Source organism: Capra hircus, chromosome 4 (genome assembly GCF_001704415.2).
Source record: "Capra hircus breed San Clemente chromosome 4, ASM170441v1, whole genome shotgun sequence".
NCBI lineage: Eukaryota > Metazoa > Chordata > Mammalia > Artiodactyla > Bovidae > Capra > Capra hircus.
Window position 1 is genome coordinate 27,137,749 of NC_030811.1, and position 22,447 is coordinate 27,160,195.

Here is a 22,447-nt window from a genome sequence, read left to right on the forward strand (position 1 = left end):
GTACAGTCAGTGTCAGGCCACAGTTGAATTGACGCGACTTGTCCACGGGGGTCCTAAAGGATTCTCTGGGAAGGGCTGAAAAAGTCGGAAGGGGGTTAGAAAGACCTCGGATCCATTGCCAAGGAGGGGAAAGCTGCGCAGATGTTCGCGCCACGAGGATCGCAGAACTCCAGTCCCTAGCAAGAAATGTGGAGATCCACTTCTTACCAGCTCCTGTCCCAGTAGGATCACTTCCGGGAGGGGGCGGGGAGAAAAGAGGAGGCGTGCCGGCACGGAGGCCGTTTACAACGCACCAGACGGAAGTGTGCCAAAGATTTTGGTGCTGCCGCTTCCGGTCCGGGTAAAGCTGTTGAAGTACGCTTCGTGGTCTCTGTCTTGCCGGGACAGCCTTCGGAGGGCAAGTCAGCAGGTCAGGAAGCTAGCACCGGCGTCTGGATTCAGAAGTGTGGAGTCTTGTTGGAAGATCGGAAAAACGACCAGGAACTTGAATACGATCTAACCTGTGTTTCCGAGGGGGTAACTTCCACGAGGAACCCATCTGCCCTGGTAACGGCCGAAGAGGAGATGGCGCCAGTCAGGGAGCGGCCGTGGCCGACACAGTGAGGAAGCGCGAGGGCGGAGCAATCGGAGGAGCCTCGGGAGAAGAGCCAGAGCCGTCGCTGCCGCCACCACCGCTACCACCATGGAAGGAGCAAAGCCGACACTGCAGCTCGTGTACCAGGCAGTGCAGGCGCTGTACCACGACCCAGATCCCAGCGGAAAGGAGCGCGCCTCGTGTTGGCTTGGGGAGCTGCAGCGTTCGGTGAGGGGCCGGGAGAGGCCGTTCTGCGCCGCGGGGCAAGGGCGAGATAGGACCTAGGCTCGAGCTGGAGTCCAGCGGTTGGCCTTGTGAGGTCTTCCTTGGAGAGGAGCTGCTCCCGCGGGGTGGGGCTGCGAACCTACATCGCCGCCGCTTTTCGGAAACTAGTTGCACTGGTCGGTCGCGAAGTGGCCCTTTCCCCTCCCCGTAGAATGTGATTTGTAAGTCCTATACTTCTTGCTTGTGGCTTCGATCTGTTCCTCTTAAGTTTTACCTTGCTGCTACTTGCTTCTTAGGCCTTGCTTTTCCGTTTTGTCTTTCTTCAACCAAATCCAATCCCGGTCTTTCTCCATCTTCTAAGGATGCTTTATCCGTCTCTCTTCGATGTCTAGGTGTTACGTCCGGTAACTCCTTTCCAGTCGTAGCTTACATCTTAACTGTTCTTTGCTGTTTTTCACTCTAGTTTGAGTATTGTATTCTCGTAGCTTCTCAGGTTTCTCGATCCTTATTCACGTGAGTTTTTCTTGTGTTTTGGAGTGCAACATAAAATCAGTTCTGGTTTCAGAAAATCTTTGCAGTTATCTATCTCCTGAGTTTAACCCTTATAAGCTATAGATATCAAAGCTGCCTTGATTATTACAGATAACTGTGTCAGCATCCAATGAGGGGATTAATTTATTGCAACCAGTATATACATTTTATTTTGCGCATTTGAATCACGTGCATTATGCTTCCTCCCCTAATTTTCCCACTTACCCTTGCTTTGCTTTAATTCTGCGTGGGTATGTATTCTTGGTGATCTTGTTGACTTTACCTTTCTTATTTTTGCATTTCATAGACCTAAACATATTTTTAAATTTGCCCCCTCCCTTCCCATTTCTTTTTTAAAACTCAAAACTGGTACTTAAAGATGCTCTGCCCTTTTGAGGGCTCCTTGGCTGTAAGTGCATAATAAGCATTTTAAAATTTGCTACCTTGACTTTGAATATTACACTTAAAAAAACAAAAATCGGAAACTCAAGTCCTGGATGACCACATGAGAGGAAAAAGGAATAAGACTCACTGTAGGCTGCATAAGAAAATCATTCTTATATGGTCTTAGTTGTTGTTTAGTTGCTAAGTTGAATCTGACTCTTTCGACCTCAAGGACTGTAGCCTGCGAGGCTCCTCTGTCCATGGGAATTCCCAGGCAAGAAGAATACTGGAGTGAGTTTCTATTTTCTTCTCCAGAGAATCTTCCAGACTCAGGGATTGGGCCTGCTTCTCCTGTGTTGGCAGGCAGATTCTTTACCATTGAAGAAGCCACCGGGGGTCTTAGTGTTTAGTTAGTTTTTGTGATGTGGGAAATATCAATAACCTCAGATATGCAGATGACACCACCCTTACGGCAGAAAGTGAAGAAGAACTAAAGAGCCTCTTGATGAAAGTGAAAGAGGAGAGTGAAAAAGTGAAAAAACTAAGATCATGGCATCCAGTCCCATCAGTTCATGGCAAATAGATGGGGAAACAGTGGCTGACTTTATTTATTGGGGCTCCAAAATCACTGCAGATGGTGATTGCAGCCATGAAATTAAAAGACGCTTACTCCTTGGAAGGAAAGTTATGACCAACCTAGATATTATATTAAAAAGCAGAGACATTACTTTGTCAACAAAGGTCTGTCTAGTCAAGGCTCTGTTTCCAGTGGTCATGGATGGATGTGAGAGTTGGATTATAAAGAAAGAATTGATGCTTTTGAACTGTGGTGTTGGAGAAGACTCTTGAGAGTCCCTTGGACTGCAAGGAGATCCAACCAGTCCATCCTAAAGGAGATCAGTCCTGGGGGTTCATTGGAAGGACTGATGTTGAAGCTGAAACTCCAGTACTTTGGCCACCTGATGCAAAGAGCTGACTCATTTGAAAAGACCCTGATGCTGGGAAAGATTGAGGGTGGGAGGAGAAGGGGACGACAGAGGACGAGGTTGTTGGATAGCGTCACCTACTCAATGGACATGAGTTTGGGTAAACTCTAGGAGTTGGTGATGGACAGGGAGGCCTGGCGTGCTGCGATTCATGGGGTCCCAAAGAGTCAGACACGACTGAGCGACTGAACTGAACTGTGCTGGGAAGCCACATGTCCCTGATCTTTCAAAGTTTTCGAAGTAAAAGTAGGAGAAATGCTTCACCACACCAAAAGCCAGCTCTTTTTTTTACCAAACTTGCTTATTGTATTAAATCAGTATTTGAGTGCTTACCATGTACCAGCTATTAGGTGTTGGTATATGGAAATGAACCAGACAAAAAAATCTTTGCTGCCACAGAATATTTGTAATGTTTAAGTTAATACCTGCAAAGAGCTTGACAAAGTTCTTGAAACCTATAACTCGAAATATGTTAGTAATTGCTACTTAAATATTAGCTATTTACTTTCCACTAGTTCAACATTCAGAAAACTAAGATCATGGCATCTGTTCCCATGGCATCACTTCATGGGAAATAGATGGGGAAACAGTGGAAACAGTGACAGACTTTTATTTTTTTGGCTCCAAAATCACTGCAGATGGTGACTGCAGCCAAGAAATTAAAAGACGCTTACTCTTTGGAAGGAAAGTTATGACCAACCTAGACAGCATATTAAAAAGCAGAGACCTTACTTTGCCAACACAGGCCGTCTAGTCAAGGCTATTGTTTTTCCACTGGTCATGTATGGATGTGAGAGTTGGACTATAAAGAAAGCTGAGCGCAGAAGAATTGATGCTTTTGAACTGTGGTGCTGGAGAAGACTCTTGAGAGTCCCTTGGACTGCAAGGAGATCCAGCCAGTCCATACTAAAGATCAGTCCTGGGTGTTCATTGGTAGGACTGATTTTGAAGCTGAAACTCCAATACTTTGGCCACCTGATGCGAAGAGCTGACTCATTTGAAAAGATCCTGGTGTTGGGAAAGATTGAGGGCAGGAGAAGGGGATGACAGGGGAAGAAATGGTTAGATGGCATCACCGACTCAATGGACATGAGTTTGGGTAGACTCTGGGAGTTGGTGATGGACAGGGAGGCCTGGTGTGCTGCAGTCGATTGAACTGAACTGAGTCTCTATTACAGCCCTGTGTCTTCACCATCATCATTATCACTGTTTACAGTCAGTCAGGTCCCAACAGAAACAGATGCACACGTGAAATAGGCTAATTTGAGAAGGGTTTGTTTTATAAAGGTACTATTTATAAAGATGCAGATATAATGTGCAATTAAAGATAATATAGAAACCTGTAGCCAAACTGTTAATAGCCCTAAGCCATAAGAAATAAGATAAGGAGTGGTTATTTCTTGCGCTCTCAAGAGGAGTATGGACTTGACTGCCTTGAGAGGAATGGTAGTTTTCATTTGAAGGGCCCTAGCCATCATGAGGCGATTTTGCAGGGAGGAAGTTGGAGGAATAAATATCTACACCTTATTCTCCTAACTTCCTCTTGGGATTCCCCATTGGGCAAACCCAACCCTTAATTAAGGGTCTCAGGAACCTGTTGATCTGTTCCATAGAGGTCAAGCATACCGGGGCAGAAAACATGGTAGTAAAGAGTGGAAAAGTGGGCCTGGAAAATAGCACAGTCACACATCATCGTTTTTAGTCATCTTCAGCGTCTGGACTGACAATTCAGCTAACACATTGGCTTCTTAATTCCCTTACTTCTTTTTCTCTGTTACCTGGTCACATAGTCACATCTTGGATCTTGTCATTGCTAAAAAAATCACCAACCCCCCAAATCACTGACTCACACATTGAGCTCTGATCACATAACCCACTGAAATTCTATTTTGCTGACTCAAGAATCTTAAATAATGTGATTTAATACCTTTTGGTTTTTTGAAGTCTTATATAATTTTAATTTTTACAAAAATTAAGGTTATTAACTATTAGCTTAATAACAAGTTGTTATTGTTAAAATAAGTTTTAAACCAGACTTCAAAAACTTTCTAAAAGTTATAAAATGGAAATAATTTTACAAGATTTAGGATAAAAAGAGAGCAGTCTTATGTAGACTTTCTCTTATGAAAGATGAGGATTTAAGCTCCTTTCACTTCTTCATACCCCATTACTCTAACATAGGTATACCACATTTTTGGTCATATCATTACCTATTATAAATCATGAAACATATATACCGTGATAATTTCTTTTTTGTGCAACTTTGGTGAAAATTTTTTTTCTTTTTTTTAATGTTTGCTTTATTTTCTGTGTATCTACAGTAATCCATCCCAAACTCTGTTAGTAGGTGTAAATATCCTCTTAGTATGTTCACACTGGTAATCTGTTCCCATTTTTGTTGAAAGAAAACCTTTCCTAAGAGCCCTCTATATTCCTGCTCCAATCTGATCTGGTTGCTCTCCAGGTCTGTTGCATAATTATTGTCCTGGGATCTCACCATCTTAAGGGAATTCCTTTCTCTTGTATTGGATGCACTGAATCCTGGATCCCATGATCTTTTTTTGGATTACTCCCTCATTTGACAGATAATTGAAAAGGGAACCTTCATCTCTTCTTTCTCATTGACTTCGTTGATCTTTTTTCCCGGATCACTTTTTTTACTCAGAGTTCTCTAGTCTTCTCCTGGGGTGGGGATCGGGGAGTTATAAACTAGGCTGCTGGTGGCATGTGGGAGAATCAGCTAGAGGATGGATCTCACCATTAAGTGAAGTGAAGTGAAGTCTCTCAGTCATGTCTGACTCTTTGCAACCCCGTGAACTGGGGCCCACCAGGCTCCTCCGTCCTTGGGATTCTCCAGGCAAGAATACTGGAGTAGGTTGCCATTTCCTTCTCCAGGGGAACTTCCCGACCCAGGGATATGGACTTTATTTAATCTGTTTTCAGTATGATACTCCCATCCATAGGTGAGCCTGTTGTTCAAAAGTCCAGAGTTCTACTGTAGTCTCTCCAAAGTAAACCTTGAGTGTTATGTGATGGTGAGAGGATAGTTACAGTATCCTGGTCCCTCAAGAGTCAGGGAGAAAATCTAGGAAACTAAACTGCTGACAAAGCTTTCTGAACCCATTCCTTTGTTTTCTGTTCCATTTGTCCTGTTTTCTGTTTCTGTCTTCAGATGCACCTCAATACTTGCAATTCTTGAGCTTTTCTGGGATTTTGCAAATGAGTGAGTTTGCCCCCTTTATTGTTGTTGTTCAGTCACTCAGTTATGTCCAACTCTCTGTGACCCCTTGGACTGCAGCATGCCAGGCCTCCCTGTCCTTAACTTTCTCCTGAAGTTTGCTCAAACTCATGTCCATTGAGTCAGTGATGCCATCCAACCATCTCATCCTCTGTTGTTCTCCCCCTTCCCTCAATCTTTCCCAGCATCAGGGTCTTTCCCAATGAGTCTGCTCTTAACATCAGGTGGCCACAGTATTGGAGCTTCAGCGTCAGTCCTTCCAATGAATATTTAGGGTTGATTTCCTACAGTGTGCCCCCATGGCTTCCGCCATGCTTATACCTTCTTCCCTCCCTGCCTGCAGGCAAATTTCAGCTTTCTCAGACCTGCTTAGAGGGTTAACACTCACCCATTAGCTTTCTGGGGCTTCCCTGGTGATGCGGTGGTAAAGAATCCACCTGCCATTTCAGGAGATGCAGGAGACGAAGGTTCAATCCCTGGGTCAGGAAGATTCCCCTGGAGTAGGACATGGCAATACACTCCAGTATTCTTGCCTGGAAAGTTCCATGGACAGAGGAGCCTGGTGGGCTACAGTCCACCGGGTCCCAAAGATAACTGAGCGTGTGTGAGTGTGTGTGTGCGCTTTCTAGTTTTCATAGTTTTGTTAATATTGCTTAATATTTGTTAATATTGTTAATATTGCTTATGTTTCCCTGTCCTTGTGGGTTCCCTCACCTTTGAGGGTGGAAAAACTTTTTACTCTAACTTTGGAAGGAACCCTCAGGCAATCTGATGTTTCAGTCAGTTTGATTGAGTAAAGAAGTCTTACTTAGTTCTTGAATTTTATCAAAACCTTATTCCATTGACTGGCCCTTTTCTTTGTTATGTCTTGTATTTCTCAAGCACTGTCATTTTCCCCTTTCTCCAATATACCACCATCCCTTCACGTCTGATTTGAAGAACTTGAGCATGTGTATCCAGTTGCTTCTGTCAGATCTCAGTGCTCTGCATCTTATTTTCTGAATTCTCAGGAACCTTGATCTTTTGATTATCCTGTGTCTTACTTGTATCCTCGAACTCCCTCTTTCCTGGGTCTTCTCGCATCAGCACTCACACAGCTGTAGTATCTCAAAGAAAGCAGATGGGTTTTTTGAGGGGAGGGAGGGGGTAAATGCTACCTTTGTCTGATTTTATGATTGATTTTTTTCTTACCTTTGTGCTTACCTATTACTTTTCCCAGTCCTATCTTCAAATGAAGAAATTAACCCATCTTTTCAAAGCCTAGCTTAAATTCTGTCTAAAGTGTTAACTGATTCTCTTCTGCTGAAATTCATTTCTGCCCCTGTCCCAACACCTAAAGCACTTTAATCGCATTTACCATGTTTTTACATTTTTGAAAACTTGTTTTGTCTGCCCTAATAGACTGTATATAATATAGGTATAGATTATATATATATTATAATCTGTATATATATTATGTATTCAGTTTATATAATCTGATACTCATAGTTGAGGGAATAAACCATGATTATTAAATGATCAAGATGCCTGACACACACAGGTTCTTAAAAATGTTCTTGAATGCATAGCTGCTTGTAGCATCTCCAAAGGAGCAGTTGGATGACTCAGATTTGTCTTTATCTATGAATTTTGTTTATTTTTGCTGTGTTTCTCTAACATATCCATGGGTGACTGAAAATAAACAATATTACTCAGCCTCCTGTGATGTTCTGTTTTCAGTCTTTCAAATCCTCTAAAAGAACAATCTTTATGAGATAAGTTTTTATTCAGTTCAGTCGCTCAGTCGTGTCCGACTCTTTGTGACCCTATGAATTGCAGCACGCCAGGCCTCCCTGTCCATCACCAACTCCCGGAGTTCACTCAGACTCACGTCCATCGTGTCAGTGATGCCATCCAGCCATCTCATCCTCGGTCGTCCCCTTCTCCTCCTGCCCCCAGTCCCTCCCAGTCTTTTCCAATGAGTCAACTGTTCGCATGAAGTGGCCAAAGTACTGGAGTTTCAGCTTTAGCATCATTCCTTCCAAAGAACACCCAGGACTGATCTCCTTTACAATGGACTGGTTGGATCTCCTTGCAGTCCAAGGGACTCTCAAGAGTCTTTTCCAACACCACAGTTCAAAAGCATCAATTCTTTGGCGCTCAGCTTTCTTCACAGTCCAACTCCCATCCATACATGACCACTGGAAAAACCATAGCCTTGACTAGATGGACCTTTGTTGGCAAAGTAATGTCTCTGCTTTTCAATATGCTATCTAGGTTGGTCATAACTTTCCTTCCAAGGATTAAGCGTCTTTTAATTTCATGGCTGCAGTCACCATCTGCAGTGATTTTGGAGCCCCAAAAAATAAAGTCTGACACTGTTTCCACTGTTTCTTCATCTACTTCCCATGAAGTGATGGGACCAGATGCCATGATCTTCGTTTTCTGAATGTTGAGCTTTAAGCCAACTTTTTCACTCTCCTCTTCCACTTTCATCAAGAGGCTTTTTAGCTCCTCTTCACTTTCTGCCATAAGGGTGGTGTCATCTGCGTATCTGAGGTTATTGATATTTCTCCCAGGAATCTTGATTCCAGCTTGTGCTTCTTCCAGCTCAGTGTTTCTCATGATGTACTCTGCATAGAAGTTAAATAAGCAGGGTGACAATATACAGCCTTGACGTCCTCCTTTTCTTATTTGGAACCAGTCTGTTGTTCCATGTCCAGTCCTAACTGTTGCTTCCTGACCTGCATACAGATTTCTCAAGAGGCAGGTCAGGTGGTCTGGTATTCCCATCTCTTTCAGAATTTTCCACAGTTGATTGTGATCCACACAGTCAAAGGCTTTGGCATAGTCAATAAAGCAGAAATAGATGTTTTTCTGGAACTCTCTTGCTTTTTCAATGATCCAGCGGATGTTGGCAAGTTGATCTCTGGTTCCTCAGCCTTTTCTAAAACCAGCTTGAACATCTGGAAGTTCACGATTCACATGTTGCTGAAGCCTGGCTTGGAGAATTTTGAGCATTACTTTACTAGCATGTGAGATGATTGCAATTGTGCGGTAGTTTGAGCATTCTTTTGCATTGCCTTTCTTTGGGGTTGGAATGAAAACTGACCTTTTCCAGTCCTGTGGCCACTGCTGAGTTTTCCAAATTTGTTGGCATGTTGAGTGCAGCACTTTCACAGCATCATCTTTCAGGATTTGAAATAGCTCAACTGGAATTCCATCACCTCCACTAGCTTTGTTCATAGTGATGCTTTCTAAGGCCCACTTGACTTCACATTCCTATAGCCAGGATGTCTGGCTCTAAGTGAGTGATCACACCACTGTGATTATCTTGGTCGTGAAGATGTTTGTACAGTTCTGTGTATTCTTGTCACCTCATCTTAATATCTTCTGCTTCTGTTAGGTCCATACCATTTCTGTCCTTTATCGAGCCCATCTTTGCAAAAAATGTTCCCTTGATACCTCTAATTTTCTTGGAGAGATCTCTAGTCTTTCCCATTCTGTTCTTTTCCTCTATTTCTTTGCATTGATTGCTGAGGAAGACCTTCGTATCTCTCCTTGCTATTCTTTGGAACTCTGCATTCAGATGCTTTTATCTTTCCTTTTCTCCTTTGCTTTTCACCTCTCTTCTTTTCACAGCTATTTGTAAGGCCTCCCCAGACAGCCATTTTGCTTTTTTTGCATTTCTTTTCCATGGGGATGGTCTTGATCCCTGTCTCCTGTACAATGTCATGAACCTCTGTCCATAGTTCATCAGGCACTCTGTCTATCAGATCTAGTCCCTTAAATCTATTTCTCATTTCCACTGTGTAGTCATAAGGGATTTGATTTAGGTCATACCTGAATGGTCTAGTGGTTTTCCCTACTTTCTTCAATTTAAGTCTGAATTTGGCAATAAAGAGTTCATGATCTGAGCCACAGTCAGCTCTTGGTCTTGTTTTTGTTGACTCTATAGAGCTTCTCCATCTTTGACTGCAAAGAATATAATCAATCTGATTTCGGTGTTGACCGTCTGGTGATGTCCATGTGTAGAGTCTTCTCTTACGTTGTTGGAAGAGGGTGTTTGCTATGATCAGTGCGTTCTCTTGGCAAAACTCTATTAGCATTTGCCCTGCTTCATTCTGTACTCCAAGGCCAAGTTTGCCTGTTACTCCAGTTGTTTCTTCCTCCTTTTGCATTCCAGGCCCCTATAATGAAAAGGACATCTTTTCTGACAGAATGTGGTCCACTGGAGAAGGGAATGGCAAACCACTTCAGTATTCTTGCCTTGAGAACCCCATGAACAGTATGAAAAGGCAAAATGATAGGATACTGAAAGAGGAACTCTCCAGGTCAGTAGGTGCCCAGTGTGCTACTGGAGATCAGTGGAGAAATAACTCCAGAAAGAATGAAGGGATGGAGCCAAAGCAAAAATAATACCCAGTTGTGGATGTGACTGGTAATAGAAGCAAGGTCCGATGCTGTGAAGAGCAGTATTGCATAGGAACCTGGAATGTTATGTCCATGAATCAAGGCAAATTGGAAGTGGTCAAACAGGAGATGGCAAGAGTGAACGTCGATATTCTAGGAATCAGCGAACTAAAATGGACTGGAATGGGTGAATTTAACTCAGATGATAATTATATCTACTACTGCGGGCAGGAATCCCTTAGAAGAAATGGAATAGCCTTCACGGTCAACAAAATAGTCCGAAATGCAGTACTTGGATGCAATCTCAAAAACGACAGACTGATCTCTGTTTGTTTCCAAGGCAAACCATTCAATATCATGGTAATCCAAGCCTATGCCCCAACCAGTAACGCTGAAGAAGCTGAAGTTGAACGGTTCTATGAAATTTTTATCACCCCCATTTTATACTTTGAACGACTTGAGTATAGAAAAGGAGAATTTTTTGCCACAACTATCCTGTCTTGAAGTGATCACTAAGTGACATTTTAAACAAAAAGTGTTTTAGTGTAGTAACAAATCATGCTAGTGTAGTATCATAAGGTTTTAATTTTCAGTTTGAAATTGATAAAGAATTCCCTTGCGGTTCAGTGGTTAGGACTGTGTGTTTTCACTGCAGAGGGTCCCCAGGTTCAATCTCTGGTTAGGGAATTAAGATCCCATAAGCCACATGGTGCCTCCCTGCCCACCCACCCCCACCCCCCCAAAAAAAATCTACTTTAGTTAAAAACAGAAAATGTGGTAACTATAATTATACCATATAAAGTAGCATCCAAAACTGTATAGTCCCTAAGAAAATAACAAGAAAAATTAAATTGGTAAGGAGTAGAATCTACCTGGTTTGTTTCAAAACCGCTTTGATAATAGATGTTTTGAAAAATGATTATCTTTACTTCCCTCAACCCCATACTTTACTAACCTTAGAGCCATTTAGTATAGTTTTAATGGACCCTAGGGACAGTAGATTTGGTATAAAGGTGTAATTTGGATATGGTTCTGCCCGTGCTACACATTAACATCTTTTCTTCCTCTGAGATTGGTATAAAATAGCCATTTTCAGAAGAATCTACTGTCATTCTAACTTTTTTTCACCAAAATTCTTGGAAACAACTGAGAGCCATGTTTTTGTTTTATGTGATAGGCAGATATCACTGATATCTTTAGAGTGTTTTAAAAGAAAGAAAATTATTGTGAGACATTTTATAGGAAGCCTTTTTAACAATGGACTATTTTGAATACTTAGTTTCCTTTGTTTACCTCTAAGTAACCAAAATGAGTGGAAGGTGTAGTATTGGAAGGAAAGACCATCTCATTATAGGGCTAATAAACTGTGCTACTCATTTGTTCTAAGTTTTTAACTTAGATTAGAAGAAGGAGACTACCTTTATGGAGACAGTCTGGATTAGAGGTTATCTCAGAAGTTTCCTAGTTCACTCTCTAAACTGAAAAGGGATTGATGAAAAGAATCCAAAGACATGAATCAACTGGAATCAAATCATGCTTTGATACACTAAGTTGGCATTGGTTTATCACGTAGCCTTGAGAATTTTCTTCTAAATATATCTGGAAGGTCATGGGTCATGGAGTATCAGTTTCAAACTTCTTTCCTAGTAATTTTCCTCTTTGGAGTTTCTTGATTCTTTTTAGTTCTAAAATCTAGAATCTTTGATTTTTCCCCTAGCAATGCAGTCATTGATTTGATTCACCTGAAAATCTAGGAATCTTTTAATGCTTCTGCTCTCATCTTCCAGTCAAGTGACTATTAAACCTATTTTTTAAACAGTTTTCTAAAGGCAAACTTTCTAGAAAATAGAAAATGTTCCTGTATTACTTCTGAGGGGTCCATTCAGTGAATATAGGAATACTGAATGCTTTGCATTGCTGGAAAATGGGAGTATATAAGTGGTAAAAACCAAAGACCTTTCTACTTAATATAATAGTGTACCAATCTGGTTATGTTGTCTAATATGATTGCCATTACCCATATGGCTAATGTGGCTATTTAAATTTGAGCTAATTAAAGTTAAAATAAATTCCTTATTTGCATTGCCACATTCCAAGTCTCGGACAGTGCAAATATAGTCATTTCACGTCCTTGTTGTATTGGAGCTTATGAATGAAGATTTGTGATGGTATTTCTGTGGGCATTATAGTCTATTATCTGGTGACATTCATCAGTATTTTGATTAGTTTATTTCTCATCTCCCCAGGCCTTGGACCAGAGTTGATGGTTTGAAACAGAATATAAAATTACCAGGGCACTGCTGGTAATTTTCTAAAAAATATTTATTTATTTGGCTGCACTGGATCTTAGTTGCAGCATGCAGGATCTAGGATTTTTGATCTTCGTTGCAGCATGTGGGATCTAGTTCCCTGACCAGGGATTGAACCCAGGCCCTCTGTATTGGGAGCACAGAGTCTTAGCCACTGGACTACCAGAGAAGGACCACAGCTACATTGTCTAACTTAACATTTTAACTATTTTTAGGTATATAGTTCAGTGGTATTAGGTACATTCATGTTGTTGTGCAACCATCACCACAATATGATCAATATAGTTTCAGTTCAGTTCAGTTGCTCAGTCGTGTCTGACTCTGTGACCCCATGGACTGCAGCACGCCAGGCTTCCCGGTCCATCAGGGAAGTAAACTGCCAACTCCTGCAGTTTACTTAAACTCATGTCCATTGAGTCAATGATGTCATCCAACTGTCTCATTCTCTGTCTATACTAAAATTTTAAATATCATCATATAAAAATAAACATTTCAAAACGTGCAAAATATTAGAAAGTTAATCAGTGCTATAAACCTGGACAGCATATTAAAAAGTGGAGACATCACTTTGCTGACAAGGGTCCACATAGTCAAAGCTATGGTTTTTCCAGTGGTCGTGCACGGATGTGAGAGTTGGATTATAAAGAAGGCTGAGTGCCGAAAAATTGATGTTTTTGAATTATGGTGCTGGAGACTCTTGAGAGTCGCTAGGACAGCAAGGAGATAAGCCAGTCAATCCTAAAGGAAATCAGTCCTGAAAGTGCTTTGGAAGGACTGATGCTGAAACTCCAGTACTTTGCCCACCTAATGTGAAGAGCTGACTCATTGGAAAAGACTGTGATGCTGGGAAAGATTGAAGGCAAAAGTAGAAGGGGGTGGAAGAGGATGAGATGTTTGGCTATCACCAACTTGAAGGACATGAGTTTGAACAAACTGGGAGATAGTGAAGGGCAGGGAAGCCTTGGGTTCTGTAGTCCATGGGATTGCAAAGAGTGGACATGACTTAGTGACTGAACAACAATCAGTGCTGTCTCTAGAATTTTTCATCTTTCCAAACTAAAACTCTGTACCTGTTGAAGAATAATTCTCCATTCCCTCCTCTCTTCAACCCCTGGTAGCCATCATTCTGCTTTTTTTCCTCTGTAAATTTGATTACTCCAAGTACCTTGTGAATAGAATAATACAGTACAACCATCACCACCATCCATCTCCAGAACTTTTCTCGTATTATAAAACTGAAAAATTTGTACACGTTAAACATAGTTAACTAACTCCCCATTTCTCCCCATAGTCCCTGGCAGCCACCTTTCTGCCTTTTGTCTCCATGAACTTGACTACTCTAGGCACCTCGTATAAGTAGAATCCTACAGTATTTGTCCTTTTGTGACTGGCATGTTTCACTTAATGCCTTCAGGGTTCGTCCATGTTGTAGATGGACTGCATCCCTTTTTAAAGCTGAGTAAGAGTGTATGTATGTACCACATATTGTTTATCCATTCATCTGTTGGTACACACTTGGGTAGCTTCCACGTTTTGGCTATTATGAATAATGCTGTTATGAGCACAGGTGTAGAAATATCTTTTGGAATCCCTTCTATTAATTCTTCTGAGTATATCACCAGAAGGGGAGTTGCTGGATCATATTGTAATTTCTGTGGTTTTTTTTTTTTTTTTTTTTTTTGAGGAACTGACATGCTATTTTCTAGATTTTATATACTTTTAGACTCTTTCCCCCTCCCTGTTTCTTTGACTGCACTGTGTGGCATGCAGGATCTTAGTTCCCCAGCCAGCTAGCCATGCCTTCTACAGTGGAAGCTCGGAGTCTTAACCGCTGGACCACTAGAGAAGTCTCATAAACTCTGTTGAACTTAAAAACAGATTTAATTCTTAGAAAGTTGAGCTTGCTCAGATTCTCTCTCCTGTATTTCCCTAGCGTGTACCCTGGTACTGAAATATTACCAGAGAGTGTTTTAAACTGGTGAAGGTCTAGAGAGAAGTTTATTTCTCTTTATTGGAAGTTCACAGTACTGCTAATGGGAATAATTTTGTTGTGTTTGGCATGCAGAAACCCTTGAAAGTATCAATTTAATTTTTTCCTCTTTCTGGTTAGACTTCTCGAAATGAAAATATTATGAAATTTGTATTTTTTTTCTTTTGATAAGAAATTTCTGTTAACAGTTTACATGTTTTTTACTTTTTTTCCCCAAGCCCATAGCACTCTTCTCTTCAGTTTTTCTCTGTATTGTTACTTATATTTTCTGTCTCAGCCATTATTAATACCCTTTATACCTATGACCCTAAATCAGAAGAAAATACTTACTAGTCCTAAAAAGGTATATATTTTTACATAAGCATTCAGAGTTTTCTGATACTATAATGCATTTTTTGTTAAACCTTAAGCTAGACATCTCATATTTCTATATGCTTGAAAAACTTGAATCTTCAGCAGGGTATTAGTGTAGCTTTTTATGTCTAATGGTACTCTCATTCTTCAGGTTTATATGAGTTGTTACAAAAAAAACTTGTTCAGATAGGCAGGAATGGAGACCAGTGATTAAAGGAAATCCATTTCCCATATTTTCAGCTTTTAGGAAGCCCTCATATGGGCTACTCATTTGCTTGAAATGGTTTCAAGCTTGGCATTTTCTACTTTTAAAGCAGGGCTGCCCAGTGTAATTAGTATGGTCCACAGTGAATTGATTTTCAAGAAATGCACGCTTCAGTCATTCCTAACCCAAGTTGATCTTATGGATCCAGACATATCTTTTTTTCAGGGCCAGTCTTGAGGGTTAATAGTCACATGTATAGGTGACTGAGGGTTTTTAATTTGGATAGGAGTTCTTTATAGTTGCTGGGAAAAAAACCCAGTATCATAATATTTGTGACGAACAGCTACAGATTTGAGCCAAAGTTTATTTGACAAAGTTTATTTTATGACTCAGGACTGTTTGAAAATGCTTGTCCCAGAAACACTGGGATTTAATCAGAAGCTGAGGAGACCACAGTGTGCAGTGGTGTAGTCATTCGGTCTTCCCGATTCCTCTCATTGAGATCAAGAGAGAGTGATACATATGGGCACTGCAGTCTTCCAAAATTGTCTTGAACAGTGTTTGAGTATTTCTTTTGGAATTTGAGTAGCTTTTGATGTTTTAAAGAATTATTAGCCAGGAATCTCTTCGGTCCCATAAGAGAAATAATGTCTCCCTTTTAATTATCTGTTCAGTTATTATGGGGATGGCTGTGGAAATGTAAATTGACTGAACTTATCTCTATAAACGAGCTTTTTTGCTTCTAGAAAAGTAGTTGTTTATGCAAACATGGGTATTTTATGGTTCTGGGAGCTCACTAAGGGCTTTATGATTATTTTTCACTTAGGCTCTGTGTTTGGAGTTGGGAATTGTTTACTCATTACTGCTGTGGTGAAGGTATTAGCTAAGTTTCATTTCATCATAGTTTCTGTATTTCAGGCCATCTTGCAAAACAAATTATTTTGAAAGATAACAGTTTTAGGTAGTGATGGTTATCTTTTGAGAGCTATAAAATATAAGCTTATAGCTTATATTTTTTAATATCCATTCATATCATTTTCTCTCCTCACTAAGAAAACCATTAGAAAGTAACTTGTGACAGACCTAGCTATTTGTCTTAAATTTGTAAAAGTTTCGTAACAGATTAGATACAAAAATGTAAGATAGTTGACTGACTTAAAAAATACTTTCTCTTTTTCAGGTTAATAAAACTAGTTTGTTCTTTACCTGTTTCATGAAAATGATTTTTTTCTTGATTTGGGAAATTCTGATTTTCTAGCTCTATTCTATATTGTTACAGGGCATATGTCTAAAATGTTACATTGTCTGGTTGACTGTTTTTTAAGGGTTCTTTTTACTGTACTCTTACCTAGTTTTCCTCTCCTTCCAGTATACTATAAACATTTAGTAAATTTATTATTCATTAATTGAAATGCTTTTAAAAAGTACAACAATCTGACACATTTATGCTTACTTTTCAGATCCCATTGAAATATTTGTGTTTTTTTCCCATTGAAATATCTTTATTTCCAGGATGTAATTTTCTATTTGCTAGAGCTTTTCTGTTTTCAGGGAAGTATTCTGAGTAATTCTACTTAATTTGAGGAGTTTTTGTATAGGATTAACTACCAGCTCTAATCTGCTTCTGATTTTTGGCAGCTAATGAATCCTTAGGCCCCTATCTGGGTGTGGACTTGCATTGTTAAGGGTCTGCTCATTGATTTCTGTTGATTCAGCAGTTTCTGTTAATAACAGCAGAACTGTTATTATAGAAATGAGTTGGAGCAGTTGTGACTATTAGAGAAAAAAAGGGCAAGTACTTTTAGGATCTGCTGAGTAGTATAATGAAAGACTTGGAGCATGTTAGTCAAAGGATTGCTGGGCCATCGCCTGTTTCATATTCATCACATAGTCATGGAAATATCTTTTGAAAAGACTGATATAAAGGCCTGTTCTGCTACTGCTTTGTGAAATGGAAGATTGGAATTAGTTGCTTAAATGGAAAATGTTCTCTTGTTGCAGCCTCTTTGAAATGTGCTGCTAGTGGGAGCTGCAGCTTCCTCCTGCTGACTCTGAGCCCCAGGCTTCGGTTGAGATGGTCCTTTCAGAAATGTGGAGCTTAGTTCAAGCCTGGATTTCAGTGGGTAGCACCTGGCATCTGTGGCTAGAAAGTCCTATGAAGTGTAAGTGCTTTATTCTCTCCTTGTAAAGAATCCCTTTTCTTTTCTTCTTTCTGCAGCTTAGCAGAGGGGAAAAGCAGTGAGCAGTGTACTATAGGGTCTACTGTGTCAGGATTTGGTTGCATTTTCTTAATGATTTGGTGATTAAAACAAACTTGCTCGTTGTTTGGATACCAACAATTTTTAAACCCTCCTGGAATTCAAAATAAAGGGACAAATTATGACCTCTTAATATATAGTACTGGCAGTATCATCCTGGGTAATTTTTCACTGACAGTTTACTTAGAAGATTGTGATATTCAAGTCTCCCAGGTTTCTTTAGAGGTCACTCTTGTCTTTTATTCTTGTTCCAAAGAACAAATATTTGAAAAGAGAGGCACCATTGACCAGTGGGTGGGGCAGCATCAAGATAAACAAGGATGCTTGAAATGAGAAGACAGTTCTTTTTTCACTTTGGTTCCACTTGACACATTTACACAGGGAGCAGTATGGGAATTTTCTAAGACTGATTCTTCGTAGAGTTGTCCTAGGAAATACGTATAGCTGCCATCTTAGCTTAGTTAAAAAACAAAAAACTATGATAACGTAATGAGCATTAGAAAATGCAGATTTTATATTTGGTTTAGTTGCCTCAGATTACCTGCTTTTCTCTCTCTTTTTTTTTTTTTTTTCTGTTTCAGAAATACTGGTAATATTTCGAAGTAAGATCATTCTAGAAAAGATTCCCATTTAGGGAAGACTTTTAAAGTTTTCCTTCCCTGAGATTTTTCTGAGATTCTTAAATCTTCAGGTTTTGGCTAGGAACATATTGAGCTTCATTTCATTGCTAAAGCAAAATATATTGAAAACAAAACCAAGGCTCCATACAAGAAAGGCAAGCAGAGTTCAGCAAATGAGGACTCTGAATGAAAAACATCTCATCCTTTCAGGGCCCTTGTTTTCTTTATCTGTAAAGAACTGGTTTGCTTGTTTTCTCTTGCTCTTTCACTTTCTAAACATTGTGGATTCTGCTCTTAACAGGTTACTCCTAATCCAGTAAGTATCCCAGCTACCTAGCTTTTGCTTTGTGTTGGGGAAGTCAAAGAGGTGTTATAGATTGATGAGATGATGGCCTCTTGTCATTTTGCTTCATATTTAGTAATTTAATATATTCGTGTGTGCTTTGTGTCCAATAATTTATGACCTTATGACTATAGCCCGCCAGGCTCTTCTGACCATGGGATTTTTCAGGCAAGAATAACTGAATTGGGTTGCCATTTCCTACTCTAGGGGATCTTCCTGACCCAGGGATTGAAACTTGCATCTTCTGCATTGGCAGGGATTCTTTACCCCTGAGCCACCTGGGAAGCCCCTGATTTAATATAGATTTCTTTATATTGCTCTATGGCTAGGGAATTTTTGAAAAATGCAGAAATAATTAAGGTTGTTCTTCGCAAAGAGTCGGACACAACTGAGCGACTTCACTTTTCACGTTCACTTTTTCCTTTTGAAGAGCTTATAATCTATTAGAAAAGATGAACAAAGGCCCAAATAATTACAATATAAAGTACTACAATTGAACTGTTGCCGTCAAGGGTACCTCAGTAGTAAGGAGAAAGGACTTCTCCTCCAGTATTTTTCTTTCTCTCTGGCTTTCATGAGTTTGAATGCCATGTGTTCAGCATTTGTTTGGGAGAGTTGGGGGTTGGGTCACTCCCTGTTGCCCTCCTCTGGGGCACGTGGGCTTCAGCACCTCCAGTGCCCAGTGTTCTCAGTGGTGGGGCTTTCTCAGTGATTGTCGTCCCCTGTGGCATTCACGCTCGGCCTTGCATCTGGTGAGTCTTGTGCAGGATAAATTTTTTTACCCTTCCTTCAGTGGTAGGAGACCTGGAGACCTCTGTGGTGGTGGTCTTATTATAGTATGATGGGCTTAAGACCTTGTGCCCTGCCCTGTAGGGTGGAGTGTTTCTTCTGTTACCTTTAGTATAATAGCAGTGGGTCTGTCTTGTGCCTTGGGGGCTGGGGTGTGTGACATGGTTTGCTGCCCCTCCCACACCAAATAAGTAGAGGAGAAGGGTCTGGTCAGAGCTTTTTGTATCCTTTCTGCAGTTGTGGCTACTCCTGTCCTCTAGGATTGTGCCACCAGAGAGGTTTTCTCTGGTTTCCTGCTCTATCCCTGTTCTTTCTCCTGAATATTTGGTGAAGTTGTGTGGATAAGAGCCTGTGGTGGTGTGAATTCCCCCTGAGTCTCAGGGGTTTTATAGTTCATACTAGCCCACCATCAGTCTTTATCAGTTGTTAATAATTTTAATTGAACTTTTACTACCTGGCTGTCTGGTGTTCCACATCTCTCTTCTTTGTCCTGCCACAGTTGAACCAACACTTGTCTTCTGTCTCCTTGGAGAGGTGTCTTTAATTTTTAGTTTACTTGCTTGTCCTGGGACCTGAGCTTCCTGATCATTTAGGGAAAGTTACTATGTTGTTTGATTTTATTTATTGTTACCTGGAAAGCAGTGTTCTTTTCAATTTTCTACATCTTAGGTAGATGTGGAATTCCAGTCAGGCATATAGATTCATTTATTTTAAATCCCACGAGATATTGTTGCTTTATATAATCAGTGTTCACAGATACTTACTCACATACTTAGCCTTTCCATTATTATTCTTCATTCCTTCCTAATTTCCATGTTTCCATCCAGAATTATTTTCTTTCTGCTTGAAGAACACCCTTTAATGTTAGTGTTTTCTTCTTTGTTCTATTAGTAATGAACTCTTCCCTGTTCTTTTTTTTTTTGTCTTTTAGTCTCAGAGTGTCTAAATTTTGTTGGATTTTGGAGGGGTTTTTTTGCTGGGTATCAGTAACCAACTGACAGTTATTTTCTTTCAGTGCTTTGAAGATACTTGATTCCCATTTTTTTATGTTGGCAAGTCAGCTATCGGTCTAATTAACTGTTTCTCTAAAGGTAACACATATCTTTTTCTATTTTGTCTTTAGCAGTTTTTTAGCAGTGTTATTTGATGTGCTTAGGTCTGGTTTTTCTGTCCTGAGGGTTTATAGATCTTCTTAAACTGTGGCTTGGCGTCTTTTATCAGTTTGGAAATTCCTCAGCCATTATCTTTAAATAGCTCCCCCCCCCCTTTTTTTTTTCCCCGCTTTTCTCCTGAGGTTTCAGTTATATGTTTGTTAGATTTTTTCACTTACATCCCATATGTCTCTTACATTCTTCCCCTTCTTTACCTTCTATCCTTTTTTGTATTTGTACTTCAGGTCTTATTTTTCTATTGACCTATTTTCTAGCACAGTAATCTTTTTTTCTGTTGTCTAATTTGCTGTTTAACCCTTTCATTTGGGTACTAACATATTTTTCAATTCTACTATTTCCCTTTGATTCTTTTTTTTTGAAATAGAGTCCATTTCTTAATGGAAATTCAAAATGTCTAATTTCTTGAACATGTTAACCAGCTACTTAATTTTTCCCAACTGTTTATTTTGAAAATTCTTAACTTGAAAGAATTGTATTGTGAACACTGATTCATAATAAGCGCTCTCCTCAAACTGCCTGTTCCATTTGCTTTTTCTCTGTTTCTTTTTTCCCTTTTGGAATCTTTTAGAAGTAAATTGCAGATTTTTATAATGCTGTCTCCCTAAACACTTTTACATACTGTTTGTAAGAACAAAGACATTCTACTAAACTAAAATCATTGTCATATTAAAGAAATTGAACATTGATCTATAATTTTGTTATCAAATACACAACCCATGTTCAATTTTCCCAGTTGTTTGACAGATTCCTTGCTTTTTAAACATTTATTTTCCCTAATACAGGATCCACTCAAGGATAATGCATTGTTTTTAGTTGTTACATCACTTTAGTTTCCTGTGTTTTTTTTTTAAATGATAGTGATATTAAAAAACAAATTCAGGCCCATTTTATCTTTGTTCTTAATATGACCCACTTACTGTTTTATCTCATTGTTTTCTCATGATAGTGTTTAGCTTAAGCCGTTTTGGAAGAATCCTGTATGAATGAAAAATTGTTGTTTTCAGCAGCGAAAGTGAATCACATTGACTCACTCAAAATCTGTTCATCCCATTACTGGTGATACTGAATTTTATCATTTTGATAGAGACATCACAGTTATTTTAGTTCTCATTTGATAATTCTGTTATCTAGATAAGTTATTTTCTATTGTCTGTTTCTACCCCCAGCCCCCTCTTTTGCTTTTATTTGATAAATACTGAATATATTGTTTATGAAAAGTTGAGATAATCAGTGATGTTTTTCTCCTGAGGTAATTTCTTTTGTTTCTGACAGGATTTTATCATAGGACCAGATTCCTTTAGTCTAAAAAGCCCTTAGATTTTGATAGGGATTGCATTGAATCTTCCCTGTAGCTCAGATGGTAAAGAATCTGCCTACAGTGCAGGAGACCTGGGCTCGATCCCTGGGTCAGGAAGATCCTCTGGAGAAGGGAATGGCAATCCAGTCCAGTATTCCTGCCTGGACAGAGGAGCCTGGCGGGCTAAAGTTCGTGGGGTTGCAAAGAGTCAGACACGACTGAGCGACTGAGCACTGCTGCTGCTGCATTGACTCTGTAGGGAACTTTGGCTAGTTTCAACGACTGTAGAAGTCTGATCCTTGAACTTAGAATGTCTTCATTATTAGTGTCTTCTTTAATTTCTTCCACAAGTGTTTTGTAGTTTTCAGTGTAGTTTTACAGCTTGCTTTATTTCTGAATATTTTGTTCTTTTGGGAAGCTCTTGTATATGTGATTGTTTTCTTAATTTCCTCTGCAGCTTATTTATTGTCAGTATTAAAAACAACTGATTTAGGGGTGTTGACTTTGTATTTTGCAACTTTGCTGAATTTCTTTATTATTTTTAATAGGTTTGTGGGGAATCTTGAGTATTATCTACATAAAAGATCATGTCATATGTTAGCAATGATCATTTTACCTCTTGTTGTCTAATTGGAATGCCTTTTGTTTCTTTTTCTTGCCTAATAGCTCTGGCTAAGAACTTCCAGTACTGTGCTGAATAGAAGTGGGCATCTTCTTTTTGTCCCTGAGTTTTTTAAAGTTTTTTTTAAAGAGTTTTGAAAAGTTTTCAGTCTTTGAACT

The 22,447-nt window shown here is 39.7% G+C and overlaps 1 protein-coding gene across 2 annotated transcripts in view; it reads left to right on the forward strand.

The window, feature by feature from the left end:
• TNPO3 (transportin 3) overlaps positions 286–22,447 on the forward strand; it is an 83,650-nt gene continuing 61,488 nt past the window's right edge. The window contains exons 1-2 of one of the 2 annotated variants that reach the window (XM_005679459.3): positions 286–802; positions 17,190–17,350. Coding sequence is in view for 1 of the 2 variants with exons in the window: in XM_005679457.3 (XP_005679514.1) it covers positions 683–802 (120 nt within the window). In the remaining variant the exon portion in view is untranslated. The remainder of the gene's footprint in view (positions 803–17,189; positions 17,351–22,447) is intronic. The other variant, XM_005679457.3, reaches the window with a different exon arrangement.